At 68.1% G+C, this 21,714-nt stretch overlaps 1 protein-coding gene across 4 annotated transcripts in view; it reads left to right on the forward strand.

The window, feature by feature from the left end:
- The first annotated feature begins 7,085 nt into the window (after positions 1 to 7,085).
- Positions 7,086 to 21,714, forward strand: part of FLNC (filamin C) — a 56,702-nt gene continuing 42,073 nt past the window's right edge. For 2 of the 4 annotated variants that reach the window (XM_065402993.1, XM_065403002.1), the window contains exons 1-3: positions 7,140 to 7,431; positions 18,923 to 19,171; positions 21,137 to 21,234. In XM_065402993.1, coding sequence (XP_065259065.1) covers positions 7,140 to 7,431; positions 18,923 to 19,171; positions 21,137 to 21,234 — 639 coding nt within the window. Of the gene's footprint in view, positions 7,432 to 18,922; positions 19,172 to 21,136; positions 21,235 to 21,714 lie in introns of all 4 variants that reach the window. The other 2 variants (XM_065402984.1, XM_065403011.1) reach the window with 2 other exon arrangements.

Below are 21,714 nucleotides of genomic sequence, written 5' to 3' on the forward strand. Positions count from 1 at the left end.
TCTCTCTCTGTCCACACCCCCTCGTAGTGCTGTGTTAACACTGCCGTTTGCACTGGCTGCCTTGGGACTGTCCCCAGCGCCTGGCGTGAGTGTGCAAAGGGCGTGGAGTATTTCTGGCTGCTGATGCCGGCCCGCTCTGACTCGGCCCTTTATTAATAGCGGCCCCGGCTCGGGTTCCCGCTGCTCCCGGTCATTCAGGCATCCCAGGCGGGCGGCTGCAGAGACGCTCACCCATCCCCCACTGAGCATGGAGCTCCCCTCCCCCAGGGCCCTGCTCTGGACTCTCCCTGATGAACCCAATGCTGGGACTGCAGCCTGGACATAATGGTTGGGGGGGGGGGAGGGGTTAGCTGGGGCTTGAATCCACTGGGCCCATTCCAGCCTCCTGGTACCTCCCTGCCCAGGCCCCTCCCCAACACAGTCCCCCCCACCCCAATAGCCAGCCCTGGAGGGGGGCAGTCAGGCCAAGCTCGCCACTGTACAGAGGGGGAAACTGAGGCACAGTGCAGGGGAGGTGATCGACCAGAGGTCACCCAGCAAACCAGGAATAGAACCCAGAAGCCCTGGCCACTGATCCCCTGCTTAGTACACTAGCCCGTGCGGCCTCTCTCACTAGCCTCCACCCCGGAGGGCCGGCCACATGCTGCTGGGAGAACACTGCGCCCCGTTCTGGGGGCCAGGTGGTGAAAGGCTGTGGGACGATTGCAGAGCAGAGCTGTGGAAGTCAGTCAAGGCTGGAGAAAATCGGTGTCAGTCAGCGGCTGAAGGGACCTCGGTGGGTCCAGCACACCCAAAGGAGAGCGGGCGGTGATTGGATGATCAGGCCGGAGGCCGTCCATGGGGAGAAACTCTGAGCTGGTGGGGAAAGGTGGTACGAGAGCCCCAGCCGGGCGCTGAAGCTGGACCAGTTCAAATCAGAAACCGGGCACTGGGGGATTCGCCATCTCGAGAGAGCTCCCTGGCCTTTGGGTCCTCACATGACGCCGTGCTTGGGGATGCTGCCAGGCAGCCCCCCTCTCTCTGGTCCGGCTCCCATTGGGCCCCGGCTCCTCGTCCCCACCCCATGGAGAGGACACACCCGGGGCAGCGGGCGCAGAGCAAGCACAAGGCGCCATCTCTTGCGTGGAGCTGATCTGGGGAACTCCTTGCTGCAGGGGATGCTGCTGCTGGATAGCGTTCAGAGCTGGGCAGCCTATGATAAGGTCAAAGCTCAGGCTGATCGCTGCAGGGGTCTCCTCACTCTGTACCATGCTGGCCAGGGCTAGGCCCCCCCTCAAGGCTCCGTGGGTTGATGGCCTGATTCAGTGCCACAGGGTGGGAGACGTGGGTCTGATGTGGCCTGGAGACCCAGCCCCGGGCCTACCTGGGAGGCAGCGTCTCTCACACAGGGCAGGGTGGTGTTTGCCCCGTGGCCTTGGGCAGACAGTGCCCAGATCCTCCAGCACCTGCTTGGCCACTGTGTCTGATCCTTGCCCGCCCAGGGGGGCTCATCTCCCAGCCCCTGGTGGCCACCCAGGCAGCTCGGACCTGGGGCTGGCTGATCCCCTTTGGACTGAGTGCAGGGCCTGGGAGCTGGGGGTGCCCCGCTGTCTGTCCTGAGCTGGGGGAGCTGCGGCCTCATGGCAAGGGGATCGGCTGGGCTGTCAGGCGCTCGGCTGGCTGCTCATTTGTTCTGGTTCTTTGCTCGGCTGGGTCGATGGAGCACCAGCCGGGGGGTCACCTTGGCTCTGAAATACCGACAGGCCATCCCTGGCTCCAGCATCTGCCACCAAGGCGCTCAGCGCCCTTGGCAAGCAATCCGTTCCCCCAGCAAGGGCGGCCAGCGGGATGGGTCCCTGTATCGCAGCTGGGGAAACCAAGGCAGAGTGTGTGGAGGACTCCCCCAGAGCGGGGAATAGAACCCAGGCATCCTGACCCCCACCACCCTCCTGCTCTAACCACCAGACCCCACTCCCCTCCACAAGCCAGGGATAGAACCCAGGAGTCCTGACCCCCACCACCCCCCTGCTCTAACCACCAGACCCCACTCCCCTCCACAAGCCAGGGATAGAACCCAGGAGTCCTGACTCCCAGCAAACCACTGCTCTAACCACTACACTTTGCTGCCTCCTGCCCCCATGCACTGTACAGCACCTGGATAGTTTCCTAATTCCATCCTACCCCATTCCTCCTAGCCATCCCCTGGGGGTGACTGTAGCCACCACCTGCCAGCTCTGGGGGGGTGGCAGAGCAGCCCCAGGCCCTTGCGGCCATGGCACTGAGGGGCCCGCTGCCCTTTGCTGTAGCCGGGCGCACGCTGGCTCTCCATGGGCTGGAAGGTTCCAGGGGCTGGCGGGGAGCCGGGAGATCGGAGGGGCTGGGTAACGAGGCAAGGCCAGGTGATGATTCATGGCCTGGTCACAGGAGCCGCTTTAAACCCGAGCCGCTGTCTGAGTGAGAAACCGGAACTGACGGGGACACCTGGCCCCCGCTGGCTGTGAGCCGATGCCCCACGCCTGGGCCCCCCACCCTTGCCCTGGGCATGTTTGTTATCCCTACTAATGGCCAGGCCTGTCCGGCCTCCCGCTCAGCTCTTGGCCTGCATTCCATCTTGTGGCAAGGAGTTCCACAGGCCAACTCTGCCTTGTGTAAACAAGGGCATTGTTTGCCCCCTGCCAATGCCCCCTCCTCTTCATTTCCTCTCCAAACTCCAGCCTGGACGTTTCCCTCGCTAGACTCCTGTCCCTGGACCCCCCTCTCTTTGCAGCCCAGGGCAAGCTGATCCGGGCAGGGAGCATCGCAAACTCGGGGTGGTTACACAAGCAAACACAAGAGGTGATGGTGGGCTGGGCAGAGACATGCGCAGCCGAGGTCAGAGGGAGGCAGGGCTGGGCAGCGGGAGCTGAGGAGCAGGAGTGGGCCCTGGGGCCAGAAGCAGGGTGCAGGGCTGAGGCCGGGTGGGTGGCGAGGCCAGGGCCAGGCAGCGAGGGAGGGCAGGGCTGCGATGCCAGGGGGTGCAGCGGTGGGCGCAGGTGGGGTGACGTGCTCATGGGCACGCGCTGGCAGCCGGGAGCTGGGCCGGGGGAGGAAGGGAACACAGGACCGGACAAGACTCCTGGGTCACTCCAGCCCCGTTGCGCGAGCCCCTTCCCACATCTCCCCGCCTCCAGCTGCAGGCCGGTTCATTCCTCGGCTTGGCCCCACAGGAGGCTGATCCACGGGGGTGAGAACCCACCTCTTGTTGCCAGTTTCAGCTCCCTCCTGGCCAGTTATTTGGTCCTGAGCCGCCTCCGTCCTTTAGCTTCACCGGCTCTCCCCATCCCTGCTGTTTACCCCTGGTCCCCCCATCCCAGGCATGCCCACTCTCCTTTCGTGAGCCAGGCCCCCTCCCAGCCCTTGTCCGCCCCCACGCAGCCGGCTCTCCCGAACGCGGCTGAGCCGCACTGCATGCAGGACATCTGGCCGGTGCCTTGTCCGACGGCACGAACCCGGCCCCAGCTCGGCTGGAAATGCCTCCCCGGTGCCCCCGAGGGGCTGCCCATCAGCCTGTGACCTACGCGCACCAGGTCTCTCTCCTCCTCGGTCACTTTCACCTAAGGAGCCCCCAGCCCAGAGCAGAAACCCTTGTAATTCAAGGGTGTCTCTTGCACGCCCTCCCCTTGAGTTTCATCCCCTTTCAGATCCTCCAGGGGTTTGGCCCGTCGGCAGCCACCAATGCTGGCCACGTGCCGGCTCTGGCCACCCCACGGGAGGAGCTGCCCTGGCCCCCCACGGGCAGGGCCCCGGGGATGCGCAGTGGGGAGGCTCTGGGTCTGTGTGGCAGAGCTGTGGCGTCTCTCACACACACTCACGCCCCCGCCCGGGCCCATCACCCCAGTGGCCAGCTTTACGCAGTCTCTAGGGTGCAGACATGGTAAGGAACGAGCCGGAGCAGGAACGAACGGTCCCCAGGGCATCCCTGCCCCTAGGAGCTCTGCGGGGCCGTGGGGAGGAGATGGGATGACATGGGGTGGGGGGGCATTCAGACACTCCGTGTGCTTTGTCCCTTGAGGAAACAGCTTGATATTCTATCCGCTCTGATTCAGGCCTGGGTGACCAGGCGGGTTATTTCTAGCCAGGAGAACTGGGTCGAATGCAATCTGCTGCCTCGGGGGTTGTGCTGCCAGGGGCGGGCCGAGCGGAACGCCCGCCACATGCCAGTGTCCCGTCCGCCAGGGACGGACCCCACCGCGGCACGTGGGGGGTGGCTCCCACTGGGCTCAAACTGGCGCGCGGGAAGAGACGGGAAAAGGGTAGGGCTGAAAGGGGAGAAACCTGGGCCAAACTCAGCGGGCAGCACGGGGCAATCACAACCTGGCAGCACTTCGGGGGAGTTCGCGGCCCCTGAGCGGCCGAGCTGCTGGGATCCAACCCTCAGCGGCTGGCGGGGAGCAGACATAGGGGGCACCCGGGGGTGTGGGGAGCAGGTTTAGAGGACACGCTGGAATGCCGGGTGGGGGTGGGGAGTGGGTGTGTCACTGACATCCTGCCAGCATTCACCTGGGGGCGGGGGGAGCCCCACCACGTGACATGGGAACCCCCCAGCGCCCGGGATCCCATGGCCAGCCCTAGAGCACAGGGAACAGGCAGAAACACTGTGGTGAACTGTGGCGGGAGGATCCTTGGTGGGCCGGGGCCATTCCTGCCTGGCAAAGTCGCTGGTTAATGACTCCTGCTCCTCCCTGGCAGCCGGACTTCCGGCCCCGTGACCCCGGAAAGGCCCGCTAGCAGGCGGGAGTGGCCCTGACGCCCCACGCGGGGCCCCGAGAGAGGCGCCAGGCCCATGTGCCCATCAAGAACCCAAAAGCCTCGGGTTCCCCATGTCCCAGGAGCGGCGCTGGTGTTATTGGAGACGTTGCCAAGGGTCTAGGAGATGCCCAGATGCCCCCTGCAACCCTAGGGGTTGGCCACCAGCTCCTGTGCCTTTCCCCTCCCCCCGCCCCTGGAAAGAGAGTAGCCGCACGGGGTCCGGTCCCCTGTGCTGGGCTGCCCACCCTGTACCAGTGACGCAAGAGCTGTTTACCCGGCGTGGGAGCTGCTCACCAGGGGCGGGAGCCGTTTACCAGGCCCCACAGCTGTTTACTGGGAGTGGGAGCTGTTTACCCCCGCGCGGGAATTGTTTACCCTCGGGTGGGAGCCGTTTATCCTTGGGCAAGAGTGGGAGCTGTTTACCAGCAGGAGCCGTTTACCAGGGGCGGGAGTGTGGAAGCTATTTACCGGGCGTGGGAGCTGTTTACCCCGACACGGGAGCTGTTTACCAGGCCCCATAGCTGTTTATCAGGTGTGGGAGCTGTTTACCCCCACGTGGGAGCTGTTTACCGGGGCGGGAGTGGGAGCTGTTTACCGGGGTGGGAGTGGGAGCTATTTACCCCGTGCGGGAGCCATTTACCAGGCATGGGAGCCGTTTATCAGGCCCCGTAGCTGTTTACCGGGCATGGGAGCCGTTTACCGGGCGTGGGAGCCATTGACCGGGCGTGGGAGCCATTTACCGGGTGTGGGATCCGTTTACTGGGCGTGGGAGCTGTTTATCGGGCCCCGTAGCTGTTTACTGGGCGTGGGAGCCGTTTACCGGGCGTGGGAGCCGTTTACCAAGGGCGGGAGTGTGGAAGCTGTTTACCGGGTACGAGAGCTGTTTACCAGGCATGGGAGCTGCTCACCAGGGGCGGGAGCTGTTTACCAGGCCCCACAGCTGTTTACCGGGCGTGGGAGCTGTTTACCCCCACGCGGGAGCTGTTTACCAGGCCCCACAGCTGTTTACCGGGCGTGGGAGCTGTTTACCCCCACGCGGGAGCTGTTTACCAGGCCCCATAGCTGTTTCTCAGGTGTGGGAGCTGTTTACCCCCAAGTGGGATCTGTTTACAAGGGGCAGGAGTGGGAGCTGTTTATCGGGGCGGGAGTGGGAGCTGTTTACCAGGTGTGGGAGCGGTTTACCGGGCGTGGGAGCCGTTTATTGGGCGTGGGAGCCGTTTACCGGGTGAGGCCCCGGCCACGCTGTCGGGCCTGAGCCGTCCCATTGCTCATCCAGCCGGCCAGGCTCCGCGTCACGTCACGCACCGAGCTGCGGGCTCACTGTGACCACACAGCTCATGGGCTATTCTGAGCGGCGCATCATGAGAGAAATATGAACCTCCGGGCTCCCTGCCCCCTCCCGCGCTCCGGGCCCGTCCCCTCCCCCGCGGCTCGCCAGGGCTTTCCATGAGAGGGCTTTTTCTGAGCGCTGAGCACACGCGGCCGCACTCTAGCACCTTCCACCGGGATCCCCAAGCGCTGGGCGCTCACCCGAATGAATGAAGTCCGGCCCGCCCGCCCACGTGGGTCTGGGATCCCCCCCTCCGAGTGACAGATGGGGAAACTGAGGCACGGAGCAAAGCCCTGGGGTGTGCAGCCAGCCGGGGGCCAGAACTCCAGGTGCTCATCTTTGGTCCCCCCTCCAGCCCCCACATGCCTGGCCCCACTTCTTCCTATGGTGCTCCCCGGCGACCGGGGTCCTGCGGCGGTTTGGGGGTGTGTGTGCAGGGGCCCTCCCCCCTTTCTCCCCCCCTCCCATTGTCTACAAGGAAAGAGGATCCTCCCCTCCCCCTGGTTTGGGGCAGGTTAAAAATAGCAGCCAGATGTCCCCGGCGTCAGCCCGGGGGGGGCGGGGGCCGAGCCAATCCCAACCCCCCGCTATCCTTAGTGCCCAATCGCCGGCCCGGGCGTTATCTCCGCGGGGAGGAAGAGAAAGTTCCTGCTCGGCTCTTACTTGTATATGGTCAGGGCCCGGCATTCCTGGGAGTCCTGCGTCCTGACGCGGGGCCCGGGGGGGCGGGCGGGAGGCGGCCCCTTAAAACCCCCCGGCGCGGGGCCGCCGCTTCACTGGGGCGCACCCGGGAGCCGCCGGCACAGCCCCACTCGCGACCGCCGCGCACGGGGAGAGCCCACGCGTGGGGCAGGGAGCTCGCCGCGGGGGCTGCTCAGTTCCCCCCCGCTCCTCCTCCCGCCTCCTTCCCGGGCCGGTCAGTTCCCCCCTTCCCGGGCCGGAGAGTTTCCCCCCGTTCCCGGGCCGGCGAGCCCCCCGCGCGGCGGAGATGAACAGCCACAGCTGCCCCGAGGCGCCGGCGGCCGGCGAGGAGGCGGAGGAGATGCCGGCCACGGAGAAGGACCTGGCGGAGGACGCGCCCTGGAAGAAGATCCAGCAGAACACGTTCACCCGCTGGTGCAACGAGCACCTCAAGTGCGTGCACAAGCACCTGGGCGACCTGCAGCGCGACCTGGGCGACGGGCTGCGGCTCATCGCGCTGCTGGAGGTGTTGAGCCAGAAGCGCATGTACCGCAAGTACCACGCGCGCCCCAACTTCCGCCAGATGAAGCTGGAGAACGTGTCGGTGGCGCTGGAGTTCCTGGATCGGGAGCACATCAAGCTGGTGTCCATCGGTGAGTCCGGGCGGGGAGACACGCCCACGGCGCCGAGTGTGCCCCTGACACGCCCGCTCCCGCCCCTGTGTGGAGTGTGCCCCTGACACACCCCTCACACCCGCAGTGCATAGTGTGCCCCTGGCACGCCTGCTCACACTCACCTTGCCAAGTGTGCCCCTGACACACCTATTCACACTCACATTGCTGAGTGTGCCACGGCACACTCAGTGCCGAGTGTGCCCCTGACCCACTGCGCCTACACACCCACTCACGCTCACAGCGCTGAGTGTGCCCCTGACACACCTACTCACACTCACATTGCTGAGTGTGCCACGGCACACTCAGTGCCGAGTGTGCCCCGACCCACTGCGCCTACACACCCACTCACGCTCACAGCGCTGAGTGTGCCCCTGACATTCCCACTGTTCCGAGTGTGCCCCCGACACACCCCTCACACCCGCAGTGCATAGTGTGCCCCTGGCACGCCTGCTCACACTTGCATTGCCAAGTGTGCCTCTGGCACACCTACTCACACTCATTTTGCCAAGTGTGCCCCTGACACACCTACTCACATTGCTGAGTGTGCCACATCACACTCAGTGCCGAGTGTGCCCCTGACCCACTGCGCCTACACACCCACTCACGCTCACAGCGCTGAGTGTGCCCCTGACATTCCCACTGTGCCGAGTGTGCCCCGACACACCCGCTCACACCCACTGTGCCGAGTGTGCCCCTGACATGCCTGCTCACACCCACAGTGTGGAGTGTGCCCCTGATACACCCACTCAAACTCACAGCGCTAAGTGTGCCCCTGACATGCCCGCTCACACCCACTGATCTGCACGTTCCCTGACACACTCACACCCACTGATCTGAGTGTGCCACTGACAGCATGTGCCATTGACACACCCCTCGCACACACTGATCTGCACATGCCACTGACACACCCACTCACAGCCACCAATCTGCATGTGCCCCTGACACACTCACATACTGATCTGTGTGTGCCACTGACACGCTCACATGTGCCACTGACCTCTCCCCCACACACTCTGATCTGTGTGTCAGACACACTCAACCCACTCACCCACACACTGATCTCTCACACACTGTGTTCTGTCTCTGACACCCCTGCACAAACCCTGATCTGAGTGTACCACTGACACACCCCCTCACACTCACTGATTGGTGTGGTGCCACTGACATTCCCCCCCACTGATCTGCGTGTCAGACACACTCAACCCACTCACTCACACACTGATCTGTCACACACTGTGCTCTTTCTGACACACACCCTCACACCCACTGGTCTGTATGTGACCCTGACACACCTGCTCACACACAGTGATCTGTGTGCCCCTTACACACTCACTTACACCAGGGGGGTCTCAAACTGGGGGTCGGGACCCCTCAGGGGGTCGTGAGGTTATTATGTGGGGTGTCGCGAGCTGTCAGCCTCCACCCCAAACCCCGCTTGCCTCCAGCATTTATAATGGTGTTAAATATATAAACAAGTGTTTTTAATTTATAAGGGGGTGGTCGCACTCAGAGACTTGCTGTGTGAAAGGCGTCACCAGTACAGAAGTTTGAGAATCACTGACTTACACTGATATGTATGTGACACTGACACACCTACTCACACCCGCTACTTTCTCTCACAACGTGTTGTCGCTCACATCCACTGATCTGTGTGTGCCCCTGACACACCTGCTCACACACAGTGATCTGTGTGCCCCCGACACACTCACTCATACTGATCTGTGTGTGACACTGATACATTCATACCCCACACCCGCTGGTCCCTGCATGTCACTAACACACACACTGATCTCTGTGTGTCACGAATGCCCTTGTTCCCCTTACACACACACACAGTTCTCTCTCGCACACTGTGCTCTGTCACTGACACACCCACTGATCTCTGGGGCCCTGACACACATACCGATTCCCCGCCCTCTTCCCCCCCCCCCCCGATCCCTTCACATGGGGCTGAGCTGATTGGACACAGACATACTGAAGCCGATGGCCCCCATACACACTCCCTTTCTCTCCCCTAGACACACACTGCGCCCTGACCCCCAGCTCTCGCTCCCCACGCTGATCTCACACGTACACCCCCCAGGTCTCACTCTCTCTCTCTCTCTCTCACACACACACACACACACACACACACACACACACACACACACACACACACACACACACACACACACACACAGCTGCTGCCTCTCCCTGTTATGCAGTTCACTAGCAGGCCAGCCAAGTGCCCTGGCTCGGAGAGGTCAATTCCAGGCCCAGGCGGCTGATTCTCCTGTGCTGGTTTTGCTTCTGTGTGTTTTGGTGGGACAGTGAAACTCTTGGGGGTGGGGGTTCCCCATATCAGCCTGCCCCCCCCCCAAGAGTTTGCCCCAGCAGGCTGGGCAGCGAGGCAGATGCAGGCAGCAGGAGGCCAGCGTGGGGGCCTGGCGCTTGCTGCCCGTTGCTGTGTGGGAGCTGGCCCAGGGAATGAAGGGGATTAGCCGGCTGGAGCCACACGGGCAGGAAGGAAAAACAAACGATTCCGAGGGCCCCGGCCGGGCCCCGGGGCGAGATCAGAACCAGGCCCCCATCTCTGTGCAGGGGGCTCCTGTCCTCCGATCCCCCCGGCTAGCTCCACCCCGCCTGGCGAGGGGCGGGGGTCTCCCCCGTGACAGGCGGCACCCAGCTGGGATACAGGCCCGGGGGTGGCGGGGGGGAGACCTGTGCCTGCCCCATCCATTGGCGGGCGGTGCCAGGCTGCTGCTGTAGGGCATGGGGGCAAAGCGAGAGGGGGCAGCAAAGGGAGCTTTCTGGGTGGTCTAGGGCTTTGATTTATTCAGCCTTCATAGGAGGGGAGGGAGGGAGTGTTTGGAGCAGCCTGTTTCCCCCCCCCCCCCCGCCCCGCACACTTGTTCCCTGGCGTCTCTGAGCTCCCTGTCTGGCTCACAGAGCGAGGGGAAGGGCAGGGCTCACAGATTTGACCCATGGGGCTGTACAGCTGCACGTGGGGCTAGCCCTGGCCTCCTGAGCGGAGAGGGGACCTCTCGAAGCGTGGGGCAGATCCAGCCCCGGCCCTTGTTGTCTGCCCAGCGCTGGTTCCATAGGGGGCTCAGTCCTCAAACATGTGGTGTTGCCGTGCGGCGGTTAAACAGCTGCCGTGTCCCACCCCAGAGGCAGCTGCATTCCGGCGCGGGGCGAGCGATTCCCCTGGGCCCAGAGCCGCTTGCGGGGGCAGCAGGCCACTGAGGGTCGGAGTGGCCGTTTGCGAAGCGCCACGGAGCCGCGCCCCCCCCCCCCCCCCCCCGCCCCGACTGTCCATTTGTGATTTCATCCCTGCCTGAGCCAGGACAGAGCTTTGGCCCCTCGCCCAGGCCGGACCCACACCGCCCCGCCCGGCTTCCCTCCCCCTCTGGAAAGTCCGAGGGGGTGGCTGCAGCCTGGCCCGGGCCCCCGCACAGGTCCCAGCCCAGGCCCGGCCGTGCTGAGAGCCAACGGCCTGGCCCCGTTCTCCCTCCCGGGAGCCGGGCTCAGCCTGTGGAGTTAACCCTTTGGCGTCCAAAACGGGTTCCCTTCCCCGCCCGAGTGGGAGGCGAGCTCCTGGGCACGGGGTTGCTGGGCCAGGGCAGATGTTGCGAGCTCTGGGCAGCTGGGATGGGAGCGAGTGAGAGCAGCTAGGATGGGGTCTGGGCCCGGGGGGGCTGCCTGCAGGGTGGGGCCGAGAGCGGCTGGGGACACCCCAGGGAGCTGGTGCTGCCTGACATCCCCCCCCCCCCGCCCCGGCGTGGGGCTCGCTCCCTCTGGCTAGCTGTGGGGGGACAGGCTGGCTGGGCTACGGGAATGTTGCTGAGGGGCTGGGCTGGGGGGTGTCTGCAGGCCGCTGGCACTGGAGGTTACTGGGGGCTGAGAGACGGTGGGCAGGTGATGGGGGGTGAATGGTTGTGGGATGTATAAGGTGTGGGGGGGTGGGCTGTGCCCAGCGTACAGGCAGGGGGTGGGGATGAGCTTTGTACCCGGGGTGGGCTGTGTCCAGGGGCACTGGGGGCTGGGGGGAGTGACTGGTTGTGGGGTTTGAACCTGGGGGTGGGCTGTGCCTGGGGGGTCAGGGGGCTGGGGAGGGTGACTGGTTGTGAGGTTTGAACCTGGGGGTGGGCTGTGCCTGGGGGGGCAGGGGGCTGGGGAGGGTGACTGGTTGTGGGGTTTGTACCTGGGGGTGGGCTGTGCCTGGGGGGGCAGGGGGCTGGGGAGGGTGACTGGTTGTGGGGTTTGTACCTGGGGTGGGCTGTGCCCGGGGGGGCAGGGGGCTGGGGGGTGGCTGCGGGAGCACGGCCTGGCTGCCCGGCCTGGGCCCCGGGGTCTTGTCGGGGGGGGGGGGCAGGCAGCCGGGGCTCTCAGGCGTGTCCCGGGGAGGCTGGGCGGGCAGCGTGGGGGGGGGGGGAGGCGGGGGGCTCTCAAGCGTGTCTGGGGGAGGCTGGGCGGGCAGCGCGGGGCGGGGAAGGCTGGGGGCGCTCAGGGCCGGTCCTCAGCACGGTGGCCCCTGGGGCTGGCGGGGGGTGGAGCCAACCCCCTCCCCAGGACAGCCGGTGCCTGGCCGGGGCGGGGGCCCAACGTGGGGCCGGGCAGCAGCTGGCGGGGGCCGGGGGGACATTCTCTGGCTAATCCCGCTGCCTGCTCCCATTGCCGGGCCCAGCCCCTGCTTACTCGGGGCAGCTGCCATGAGCAGCTGAGCTCGGTTCATCCGCCCCAGACCCAGTGCCCCCCCCCGTCCCCTTCCCCGACCTCCGATCCCTCCAGGCCAGACAGCTCCCGCTGTGCAGCCCAGGAGCCTGGGAGCTGCTGGGGGGGGGGGGGGGCTGTTTGGGGGGAAGCTGGGGTGTGGTGGGGGGATGGGGCAATGGGCAGAGAGTGGGTGCCAATGGGGCTGGGGGGGAACAACTGTGGGGGTGTGGTCCCTGGGAACAGGTCAAGGACAGCAGGGGCGGGGTCACTGGGGAAGAGGCGGGGTCACTAGGGGCAGGGACGAACAGCAGGGGCGGGGTCACTGGGGAAGGGGGCGGGGTCACTGGGGGTGGGGCAGGGACAAACAGCGGGGGGGGTCACTGGGGGGTGGCTGGGACTGGCTGCTGGGACGGGGTCACGGGTGGGGGAACAGGTGGGGTTACATCAGTGGGTCAAACAGGGGGACAATTTTGGGCACAACCCATTGGGGCGGGCTTGTGATGTCAGAGGAAACAACCAATCAGCACACTGCTGACTGGTAGCTCATTGACATACTTGGTTCTCAAGTAGTGGGGGTGCGGTCGAGAGTTCGCAGGTTCTGGTGCCCCGTGTGGGGCCTGGGGACGGGTGAATCATGCAGCCCCACTCCCCGGTAAGGGGCACGTCCCACACGCCAGGGCTGACGCCTCCCGACATGGAAATACCCCCCCGGCTCTGTCCGCCTGTCCGTCCAGCCGCCCGCCCGCTCCCACCCCGGCTCCGTCTGTCTGTCCGTCCAGCTGCCCGCCCTCTCCCATCCCGGCTCCGTCCGTCCATCCATCCAGCCGCCCGCTCCCACCCCGGCTCCGTCCAGCCGCCCGCTCCCACCCTGGCTCTGTCTGTCCGTCCAGCCGCCCGCCCGCTCCCACCCGGGCTCCGTCCGTCCAGCCGCCCGCCCGCTCCCACCCCGGCTTTGTCCAGCTGCCCGCTCCCACCCCGGTTCCGTCCGTCCCTCCGCCCACCCGCTCCCACCCTGGCTCCGTCCGTCTGTCCGTCCATCCAGCCCCTTCCCCAGTGACCCCACCCCTGCTGTTCATCCCCATCCACCCTCCCTGCCGCCATGGCTCTGCCTCCCGACCGGCCGTGCCAGCCAGCTGGGCCGTGGTGCAGTGCATGGGCAGGGCGGCTGTGGCAGACCCCCGGGGCACGGCAGGCAGTGACCGCTGGCAGGGCGGCCCTCCTGGGAGGTGGCAGGGCCGGGCAGCTGCGTGTCCCCCAGTGAACCCCGTGGTCCGGGCCTGGGGCGGCCGGCATGGCTCCCTGCTGGGGCCTGGTGCCAGGAGGGGAGCCCTGCGGGAGGCCTCACACCGCACACCAGGCCCCCTCCGCCCCCGGCTGCGCTCCCAGCCGCCCGCTGGCTCCCTCCAGCGCCGTGGTGAGCTCATCTCTCCGGAGACGGCGGGCTGGGCTGCTCCGCGCTGAGCTCAGGCGTCAGCAATGAGAGCGGGGGGGGGGTGGCCGGAGCCGCGGGGCTGGGAAGCCGAGCTTCCCGCTGGGGCTGGGGCTGTTTTCCCTGCCCGGAGCCCTGGGAAACCTCACAGCCCCTTGGCCCGGGGACCCAGCGCCTCCTGCTGGCCCAGCGGTGCCGCAAAGCCCTCCGGGGGAAGGATGGCAGGGTCCCCCCCAGCCACCTGCCTGATCGCCCCCCCGCCTGGTGTAACTGAGCCTTGTAAACTCGTTACACGCATGGAGCTGGCGTGTCCAGAACCTGGGGGGAGCTGGGAGGGTTACGCCCCAGAGGGGGGCCCCTGTGCAGCCTCGGGTCTCTCCCCTCCTCTGGGGGGCTGGGCAGGGGGCAGAGCTTGCGGTGCTGGCGTGAGCACCTGCCAAGCGGGTGACGGGATGGGATGGGATCAGCCGTCAGAAAGGCAGCAGCAGGGCTGGGCGGGGGGAGCCGGGCGGGCAGGGGACCCCACAGCTGGGCGCAGATGTTCGCTGTCTCCAGCCACCGCCCTGTCCTGGGGCGCGTTTCGGGGCCCCGTGGACGTGCCGTCCTGCACACCGGCCCCTCCGATCCCGCCGCAGAGCCGACCCCCACCCTTCCAATCCCCTGCAGGACCAGGGTGCTTCTGGGGGAGGTTGGGGGGGATCCTCCCAGGGCGGGAACGGAAAAGGGGGATCTGAGTGTGGCCTGCCCCGGTCCCCAGGGCCTAGACATGGGGGGGGGGGGGAGGGTCGGACCAGAGCAGGTGTAGCTCAAGGGGGGCTAAATCCCTCCAGGGATTTAAACCCGGTGCCACTAAGCCTGGGCTGAGGCAGGGCACCCCCACAACAGCGGGGGGCGTACAGAGCCTCTCAGCCCAGGGGGCAGCCACTTCTGGGGAATGTGACTGTCGGCTGAGAGCCGCACACTAACGCTGCCTCGGCGCGGAGTCAGTGTAGCCCTGAGAGCCCCAGGGGCATTGTCTGGCGGGGGTGGGGGCTCTGCAGCGCCAGCAGCGGGCACACGGACCCCAGGAGAGTAACGATGCCAGCCGTTAGGAGCTCACCTCTGCACCTCCTCTGCGAGGCAGCACTTGCATGACGGGGCACCGGGGCCGGGAATGCCCCCCGCCGAGCCCCTGCCCCACTCCCCCCCAGCCCAGCGCCCCCCGCCCCGCTCACCTCAGCCCAGCGCCCCCCGCCGAGCCCCGCCCCGCTCCCCCCAGCCCAGTGCCCCCCGCCCCGCTCCCCCCAGCCCAGCGCCCTGCTGAGCCCCGCCCCGCTCCCCCCAGCCCAGCGCCCCCGCCCCGCTCACCTCAGCCCAGCGCCCCCCGCCGAGCCCCGCCCCGCTCCCCCCAGCCCAGCGCCCTGCTGAGCCCCGCCCCGCTCCCCCCAGCCCAGCACCCCCGCCCCGCTCCCCGCAGCCCAGCCCAGCGCCCCGCTCCCCCCAGCCCAGCGCCCCCCGCCGAGCCCCGCCCCGCTCCCCCCAGCCCAGCGCCCCCCGCCGAGCCCCGCCCCGCTCCCCCCCAGCCCAGCGCCCCCCGCCCCGCTCCCCCCAGCCCAGCGCCCTGCTGAGCCCCGCCCTGCTCCCCCCAGCCCAGCGCCCCCGCCCCGCTCCCCGCAGCCCAGCCCAGCGCCCTGCTGAGCCCCGCCCCGCTCCCCCCAGCCCAGCGCCCCCCGCCGAGCCCCTGCCCCACTCCCCCCCAGCCCAGCGCCCCCCGCCCCGCTCACCTCAGCCCAGCGCCCCCCGCCGAGCCCCGCCCCGCTCCCCCCCAGCCCAGCGCCCCCCGCCCTGCTCCCCCCAGCCCAGCGCCCCCGCCCCGCTCCCCGCAGCCCAGCCCAGCGCCCTGCTGAGCCCCGCCCCGCTCCCCCCAGCCAGCGCCCCCCGCCGAGCCCCGCCCCGCTCCCCCCAGCCCAGCGCCCCCTGCCGAGCCCCCCGCCGAGCCCCGCCCCGCTCCCCCCAGCCCGGCGCCCCCCGCCGAGCCCCGCCCCGCTCCCCCCAGCCCGGCGCCCCCCGCCGAGCCCCGCCCCGCTCCCCCCAGACCGGTGCCCCCCGCCGAGGCCCGCCCCGCTCCCCTCAGCCCAGCGCCCCCCTGTCGAGCCCCCCGCCGAGCCCCGCCCTGCTCTCCCCAGCCCAGCGCCCCCCTGCCGAGCCCCGCCCCGCTCCCCCCAGCCCAGCGCCCCCCGCCGAACCCCTGCTTTGCCCACGTAGCATCTCCCTGGAACACTGAGCCCCGCTTTGCAAGGCTCCCAGCAATAACCAGTGGGGGGGGGGGGGGGGGCGGGGATGCCCAGGTCATTTCCAAACCTGGGTGCCTAACGCCCCAGCTGTGGGCTTGATCCCCTGGGGCGGGGGCTCGGCGGGCTGGGTGCAGAATCGGGCCCATGCCGCTCTGCTCAGACCCCTGGCAACATGAAACAAAGGAGCCAGTTTCTCAGCGCCCCCCCACCCCCCAGCTGCTGCCCGGCTGCTGCCCCTTCTGGAACCAACAGCTGAGCGGCTCCCTTTGGTGGACAAAGGGGGGGGGGCCTTGGGAACAGCAGCTGTTTCCCCGCCCCCCCCCCCCGCCCAGCCAGAACAAATCAGGCTTGGAGCCCTGGCACTGCGGCTGGCAGGGCGGGGGGGGGGGGGGGGCCTTGGGCCGCTCTGGGCCAGTCCCTTGCCCTCCCCCCCCAGTCGCCCCATCCTGGCCTGACCGCGGGGGTGCTCCCCAATCTCCCAGACCTGGCCCCCACCCGCCGGAGAGGGACCAGCCCCCCAGGTTCCCTCAAGATCAGAGGCTGGCTGGGCAGGATGCCCGGCCTGCGCCAGGGACCCGGCCCCTCTGCGGCCGCTCTGCCCCCTCCCCCGCGCTCCCTTCTCCCCCCACCCCCCCGGGATCGATGGAGCCTGGCTGGGAACATCTGCAGCCCATTTCCTCCCTGGGCCAAATCCAATCGCTTTTTCCATGTCCACCGCCCCTCCCCCACCCGCCGGGGGCTGCAGCGCAGAGCCCCCCGCTGAGCGTCCCGGCTCCCCTCCCCCCCTCACCTAGTGTCCCGGCTCCCCTCCCCCACCCGCCGGGGACCGCAGCACAGAGCCCCCCGCCTAGCATCCCGGCTCCCCTCCCCCCCTCACCTAGCGTCCCGGCTCCCCTCCCCCACTCGCCCCCCTCACCTAGCGTCCCGCCTCCCCTCCCCCACCCGCCGGGGGCCACAGCACAGAGTCCCCCGCCCCCGCCGAGCGTCCCGGCTCCCCTCCACCACTCGTCGGGGGCCGCAATGCAGAGCCCCCCGCCCCCGCCTAGCATCCCGGCTCCCCTCCCCCCCCTCACCTAGCGTCCCGGCTCCCCTCCCCCACTCGCCCCCCTCACCTAGCGTCCCGCCTCCCCTCCCCCACTCGTCTGGGGTCGCAATGCAGAGCCCCCCGCCCCCGCCGAGCGTCCCGGCTCCCCTCCCTCCCTCACCTAGCGTCCCGCCTCCCCTCCCCCACTCATCGGGGGCCGCAGCGCAGAGCCCCCCGCCCCGGCCAATCATCCCGGCTCCCCTCCCACCCTCACCTAGCGTCCCGCCTCCCCTCCCCCACTCGTCGGGGGCCACAGGGCAGAGCACCCCGCCCCGGCCAAGCGTCCCGGCTCCCCTCCCCGACTCACCTAGCATCCTGGCTCCCGTCCCCCACCTCCTGGGTTCCATTCCAAGTGGAGTTTAATGGTTGGGGAGGTGGGGGGGAGCCAGGACTCCTGGGTTCTGTTCTTGGCTTTTCCACTGAATCGCTGTTTTGTCTTGGGGGAGTCAGTCGCCCTGCCTCAATTTACCCCCTCCCTGCATGGTTGCACAGCACAGGCCGCTGCTGGCGGGGGGGCCATTGTTAGTCTGGGCGAGGAAGGTTTGTGTAGCGATGCCCCCGGGAGCCCAGGCTCTGCTCCTCTGGCAGGCCACTAATGATTTGCAGAGCCACCGAGCCCGGCAGCCCCCGGCTAGCGTCCCTGGCATGGGGGGCTCCATGGGGCCGAGCATGGGGCCAGGCCTGGAACGCCCTTAGTGGAGCTGTCCCATGGACGTCTCAGACCCACACGCGTTTTGGGCGTCCACCTCTGAAATGCAGCCACCTCTGGGGTGAGGTGCAGCCGCTGTGTAACGCTCCCAGTGATGCTGGGTCCGAGACAGTCCCTCTCTGCCCCGTGGGAGGGCAGAACATGGCCAGCAGAGCCAACAAGTGCCGGGAGGGCAGGGTTCACACCCCGCCGCGTGGTAGCAGCACCGAGCGGGGGCACCCGCGTGGGTATGGCCCGCCCACCAGAGCACTCGCCGTGCAGCCCAGCTGGGGCACGGGGCTGGCACAGACCCAGCCTGCGCAGCACCCAGGAATGGGCCCACCAAGAAATGCCACTTCCTCCAGCGTTGGCATCACCCCCTGGCCCAGGTGCCCCCTCAGCCGGGCAGAAGCGCAGGGCCTGCTGGGTGTGTGAAGCAAGCCGGGCCGGCGTTCCCATCTCCACAGGCAGTGATGCGGTGCTGCCCGGAGGAGCGCTGCCCCCTGCTGGCTGGGAGCGGGACCGGGCGGCCTTGTGTCAGAAGCTCCGTAGTGCTCCGCGCTGGCGGGGAGTCTCCCGCAGCTTGGGCTTAGCAGGATGCCTGGCATATGGGACAGGGGGGGCGGCCCAGGGCAGAGACCAGAGGCGCAGGGGGAGGGGGGAGTAGCTGCAGTGGGGTGAGGGAGGGGAGCAGGCTGGATTGGAGGCATTCAGTGCTTGGCCTGCACTGCGCCCCCCCTGCCCCGGGGCACCCCCTGTCCCTGCTGAGTCTAAAGCCTGGGGGGGTTCATTGTTAACCCCCCCCCCCCCCCAGCTCTGCTCTTGGCCTGGCCCCTGCGGCTCCGCCCGGCCAGTGTTTATGGAAAGAGTGAGGAGCAGGAAGGGGCGGGCGGGCGCATTGTTCCCTGGGCCCAGGCCTGGCGCGCTGCCAGAGCACGGGGTGGGGGGAGGGGCACACAGCACCCCATGCACCCCCTCTGGAGAGTCATGGGCTGCAGGTGGGGGGGCCCAGCTGCCCAGTTTGAGCATCCTGTTGGGGTGGGGGGAGTACTGGCTATGGGGGTTTTTCCCCCTGCCCCCGCCCTGAGCAAGTTGCCTCTGGCTCTCCCCCAGGAGGGGGGGCAGGATGGGACAGCAGGGGGCTGCGGGTCCGGAGTGAGGGGCACCGGGGGGGCGGCTTTGCACCTGCCAGCCGTGCCCCTAGCGCTCCCAGCCCGGTGCCCCCGGGGGGCTGCTGATACCCGTGAGACCCCCCCCGAAGGGGCAGCCGGCGCCCCCGCCTGACCCCCCTGTCCCCACAGACAGTAAAGCCATCGTGGACGGGAACCTGAAGCTGATTCTGGGGCTGATCTGGACGCTGATCCTGCACTACTCCATCTCCATGCCCATGTGGGAGGACGAGGACGAGGAGGACGCGAAGAAGCAGACGCCGAAGCAGCGGCTGCTGGGCTGGATCCAGAACAAGGTGCCCCAGCTGCCCATCACCAACTTCCACCGGGACTGGCAGGATGGCAAAGCCCTGGGTGCCCTGGTGGACAACTGTGCCCCGGGTGAGTGGATCCCTGGACCTGCCCCAGACCCCCCTATATCCACCCATACACCCCTGGAACCCCTGGACGTGCGCCATACCCCCCATACCTGCCCTGTACCCCCATATACCCCCTGTACCCCCCAGACCTGCCCCGGACCTCCCTATACCCACCCATACATCCCTGGACCCCCCGGACCTGCCCTGGACCCTCCGTATCCACCCATATACCCCCAGACCTGCCCTAGACCCCCCCCAGACCTGCCCTAGACCCCCCCAGACCTGCCCCGGACCCCCCTATATCCACCCATACACCCCTGGAACCCCTGGACATGCGCTGTACCCCCCCATACCTGCCCTGTACCCCCGTACACCCCCCATACTCCCCCTGTACCTGCCTCATACCTGCCCTGTACCCCCCATATCCCCAGACCTGTCCTGTACCCCCCGTATCCCCTGTACCTGCCCAGTACCCCCATAACCCTCCTATACTCCCCACACACCCCCTGCACGCCTCCCGTACATCCCTGTATCTGCCTTGTATGCTCCATACCCCCTGTACTCCCTGCACACCCCTTGTGTGCCGGCCGTCCCCCCCCCACACACACACATCCCCTCCCCCCTCTCAGCTCCCCCGGGAAGCCGGTGTCCCGGCGCAGAGCCCTGGGCTGTGCCCGGCCGGATCCCCCAGCGTCACCCCCTGCTGCGCCCCGGGATGCCTAAAAGCCCCTCATCCTGCTGCCTGGCTCCACTGCCTGTCCGCCCCGTGCACACGCCTTGGGGGGTCCCCCAGCTCCCCGTCTGCCCTGTGCACACGCCTTGGGGGGTCCCCCAGCTCCCCGTCCGCCCTGTGCACGCGCCTTGGGGGGGTCCCCCAGCTCCCCATCCCCCCACGCACGCGCCTTGGGGGGGTCTCCCAGCTCCCCATCCCCCCCGTGCTCACACCTTGGGGGGTCCCCAGCTCCCCATCCCCCCACGCATGCACCTTGGGGTTCCCCCAGCTCCCCATCCCCCCCATGCACACAGCTTGGGGGTCCCCCAGCTCCCCATCCCCCCCGTGCACACGCCTGGGGGGTCCCCCAGCTCCCCATCCCCCCCACGCACACACCTTGGGGGGTCCCCAGCTCCCCATCCCCCCCATGCACGTGACTTGGGGACCCCTATCTCCCCATCCCTCCCGTGCACATGGCTTGGAGGTCCCCCAGCTTCTGTCACACACACCCCCACGCACACATCTTGGGGGCCCCCAGCTCCCCTTCCTCCCCCACGGCTAGGGGGACTCCTGGCTCCCCGTCCCCCCGCGCACATGGCTTGTGGGCCCCCCATCTTCCCTTTACATCCTGCCCGGCTGCCCTGCGCTGGCAGACAGCTGCTGCGTCCCACCCCAGAGGGGGCTGCATTTCAGCACTGGGGGCGTGGTGCCCGGCCGTGGCTGGGCTTAGCCAGGCACGTCGGGTGCCGCTGGGCGGGCGGGGGGGAGCGCGGCACCATATGGAAGGGAGCTCTCAGAGAGGCACATGGCTCTGAGCCTATTTGGACCGGGCCGGTTCTCTGCCCTTCGCCAGCTCTTGCTGCCTGATAGGTTCCCAGCCTGGCTAGGCCAATACACCCGCCCCCACCGCTGCTGTATGGCACAGCTGGGGAAACTGAGGCACACCCAGGGCCAGGCCTGGCTCTACCCACTAGGCACACTCCATGGGCAGCTCTAGGCTGGACAGGAGTGAGGAAGGAGCCATCCTGAGTGCAGTTGGGGGGGCTCAGGAATCTGGCTCCGGTTTGTCTCCCCCCCCCCAAGAGTGGGGGGCTCCCATGCCCGTGGGGACCCCGGCGAGGATCCAGGAGCCCCCGGCCCGGAGCTGGCTCAGTGCCAGGGAAGCCCACAATGCCCCATTGTCAGCAGGGCTCCTGGCGAGACGTATCTCTCTGCCAAGGCCGTGCCCGCCCCGCCCACCGGTCTGACACCGTCCCCCCCGCTCCGTCCCCACAGGCCTGTGCCCCGACTGGGAGACCTGGGACCCCAACCAGCCCGTGGAGAATGCCCGGGAAGCCATGCAGCAGGCGGACGACTGGCTGGGCGTACCCCAGGTACGGGACCCCCCGCCATGCGGGGGCCAGACAGGGGGGCCCTCCTGGGCACTCCGGGGTCATTCTCTGGGCTGGGGCACACACCCCGTGCGGGGGCCAGACAGGGGGGCACCCCTGGGCACTCCAGGGTCATTCTCTGGGCTGGTGCACCCCCCGCCCCGTGCGGGGGCCAGACAGGGGGGCACCCCTGGACACTCCGGGGTCATTCTCTGGGCTGGGGCACCCCCTGCCCTGTTCGGGGGCCAGATGGGGGGCACCCCGGGCACTCCGGGGTCATTCTTTGGGGTGGGGCACACCCCCCGTGCGGGGGCCAGACAGGGGGGCACCCCTGGGCACTCCAGGGCTGTTCTCTGGGCTGGGGGCCGGCGGGGAAGCCAGGCATGGGCACAGCCCCCCCAGCCAGCACCCCGGGAACCAGTCTCAGGGTACACATGGGAGAGCTGCCCCTGGGGCTGGGCGGTTCTGGGTGTCACCCCAGCC

Source organism: Emys orbicularis, chromosome 1 (genome assembly GCF_028017835.1).
Source record: "Emys orbicularis isolate rEmyOrb1 chromosome 1, rEmyOrb1.hap1, whole genome shotgun sequence".
NCBI classification, from domain to species: domain Eukaryota; kingdom Metazoa; phylum Chordata; order Testudines; family Emydidae; genus Emys; species Emys orbicularis.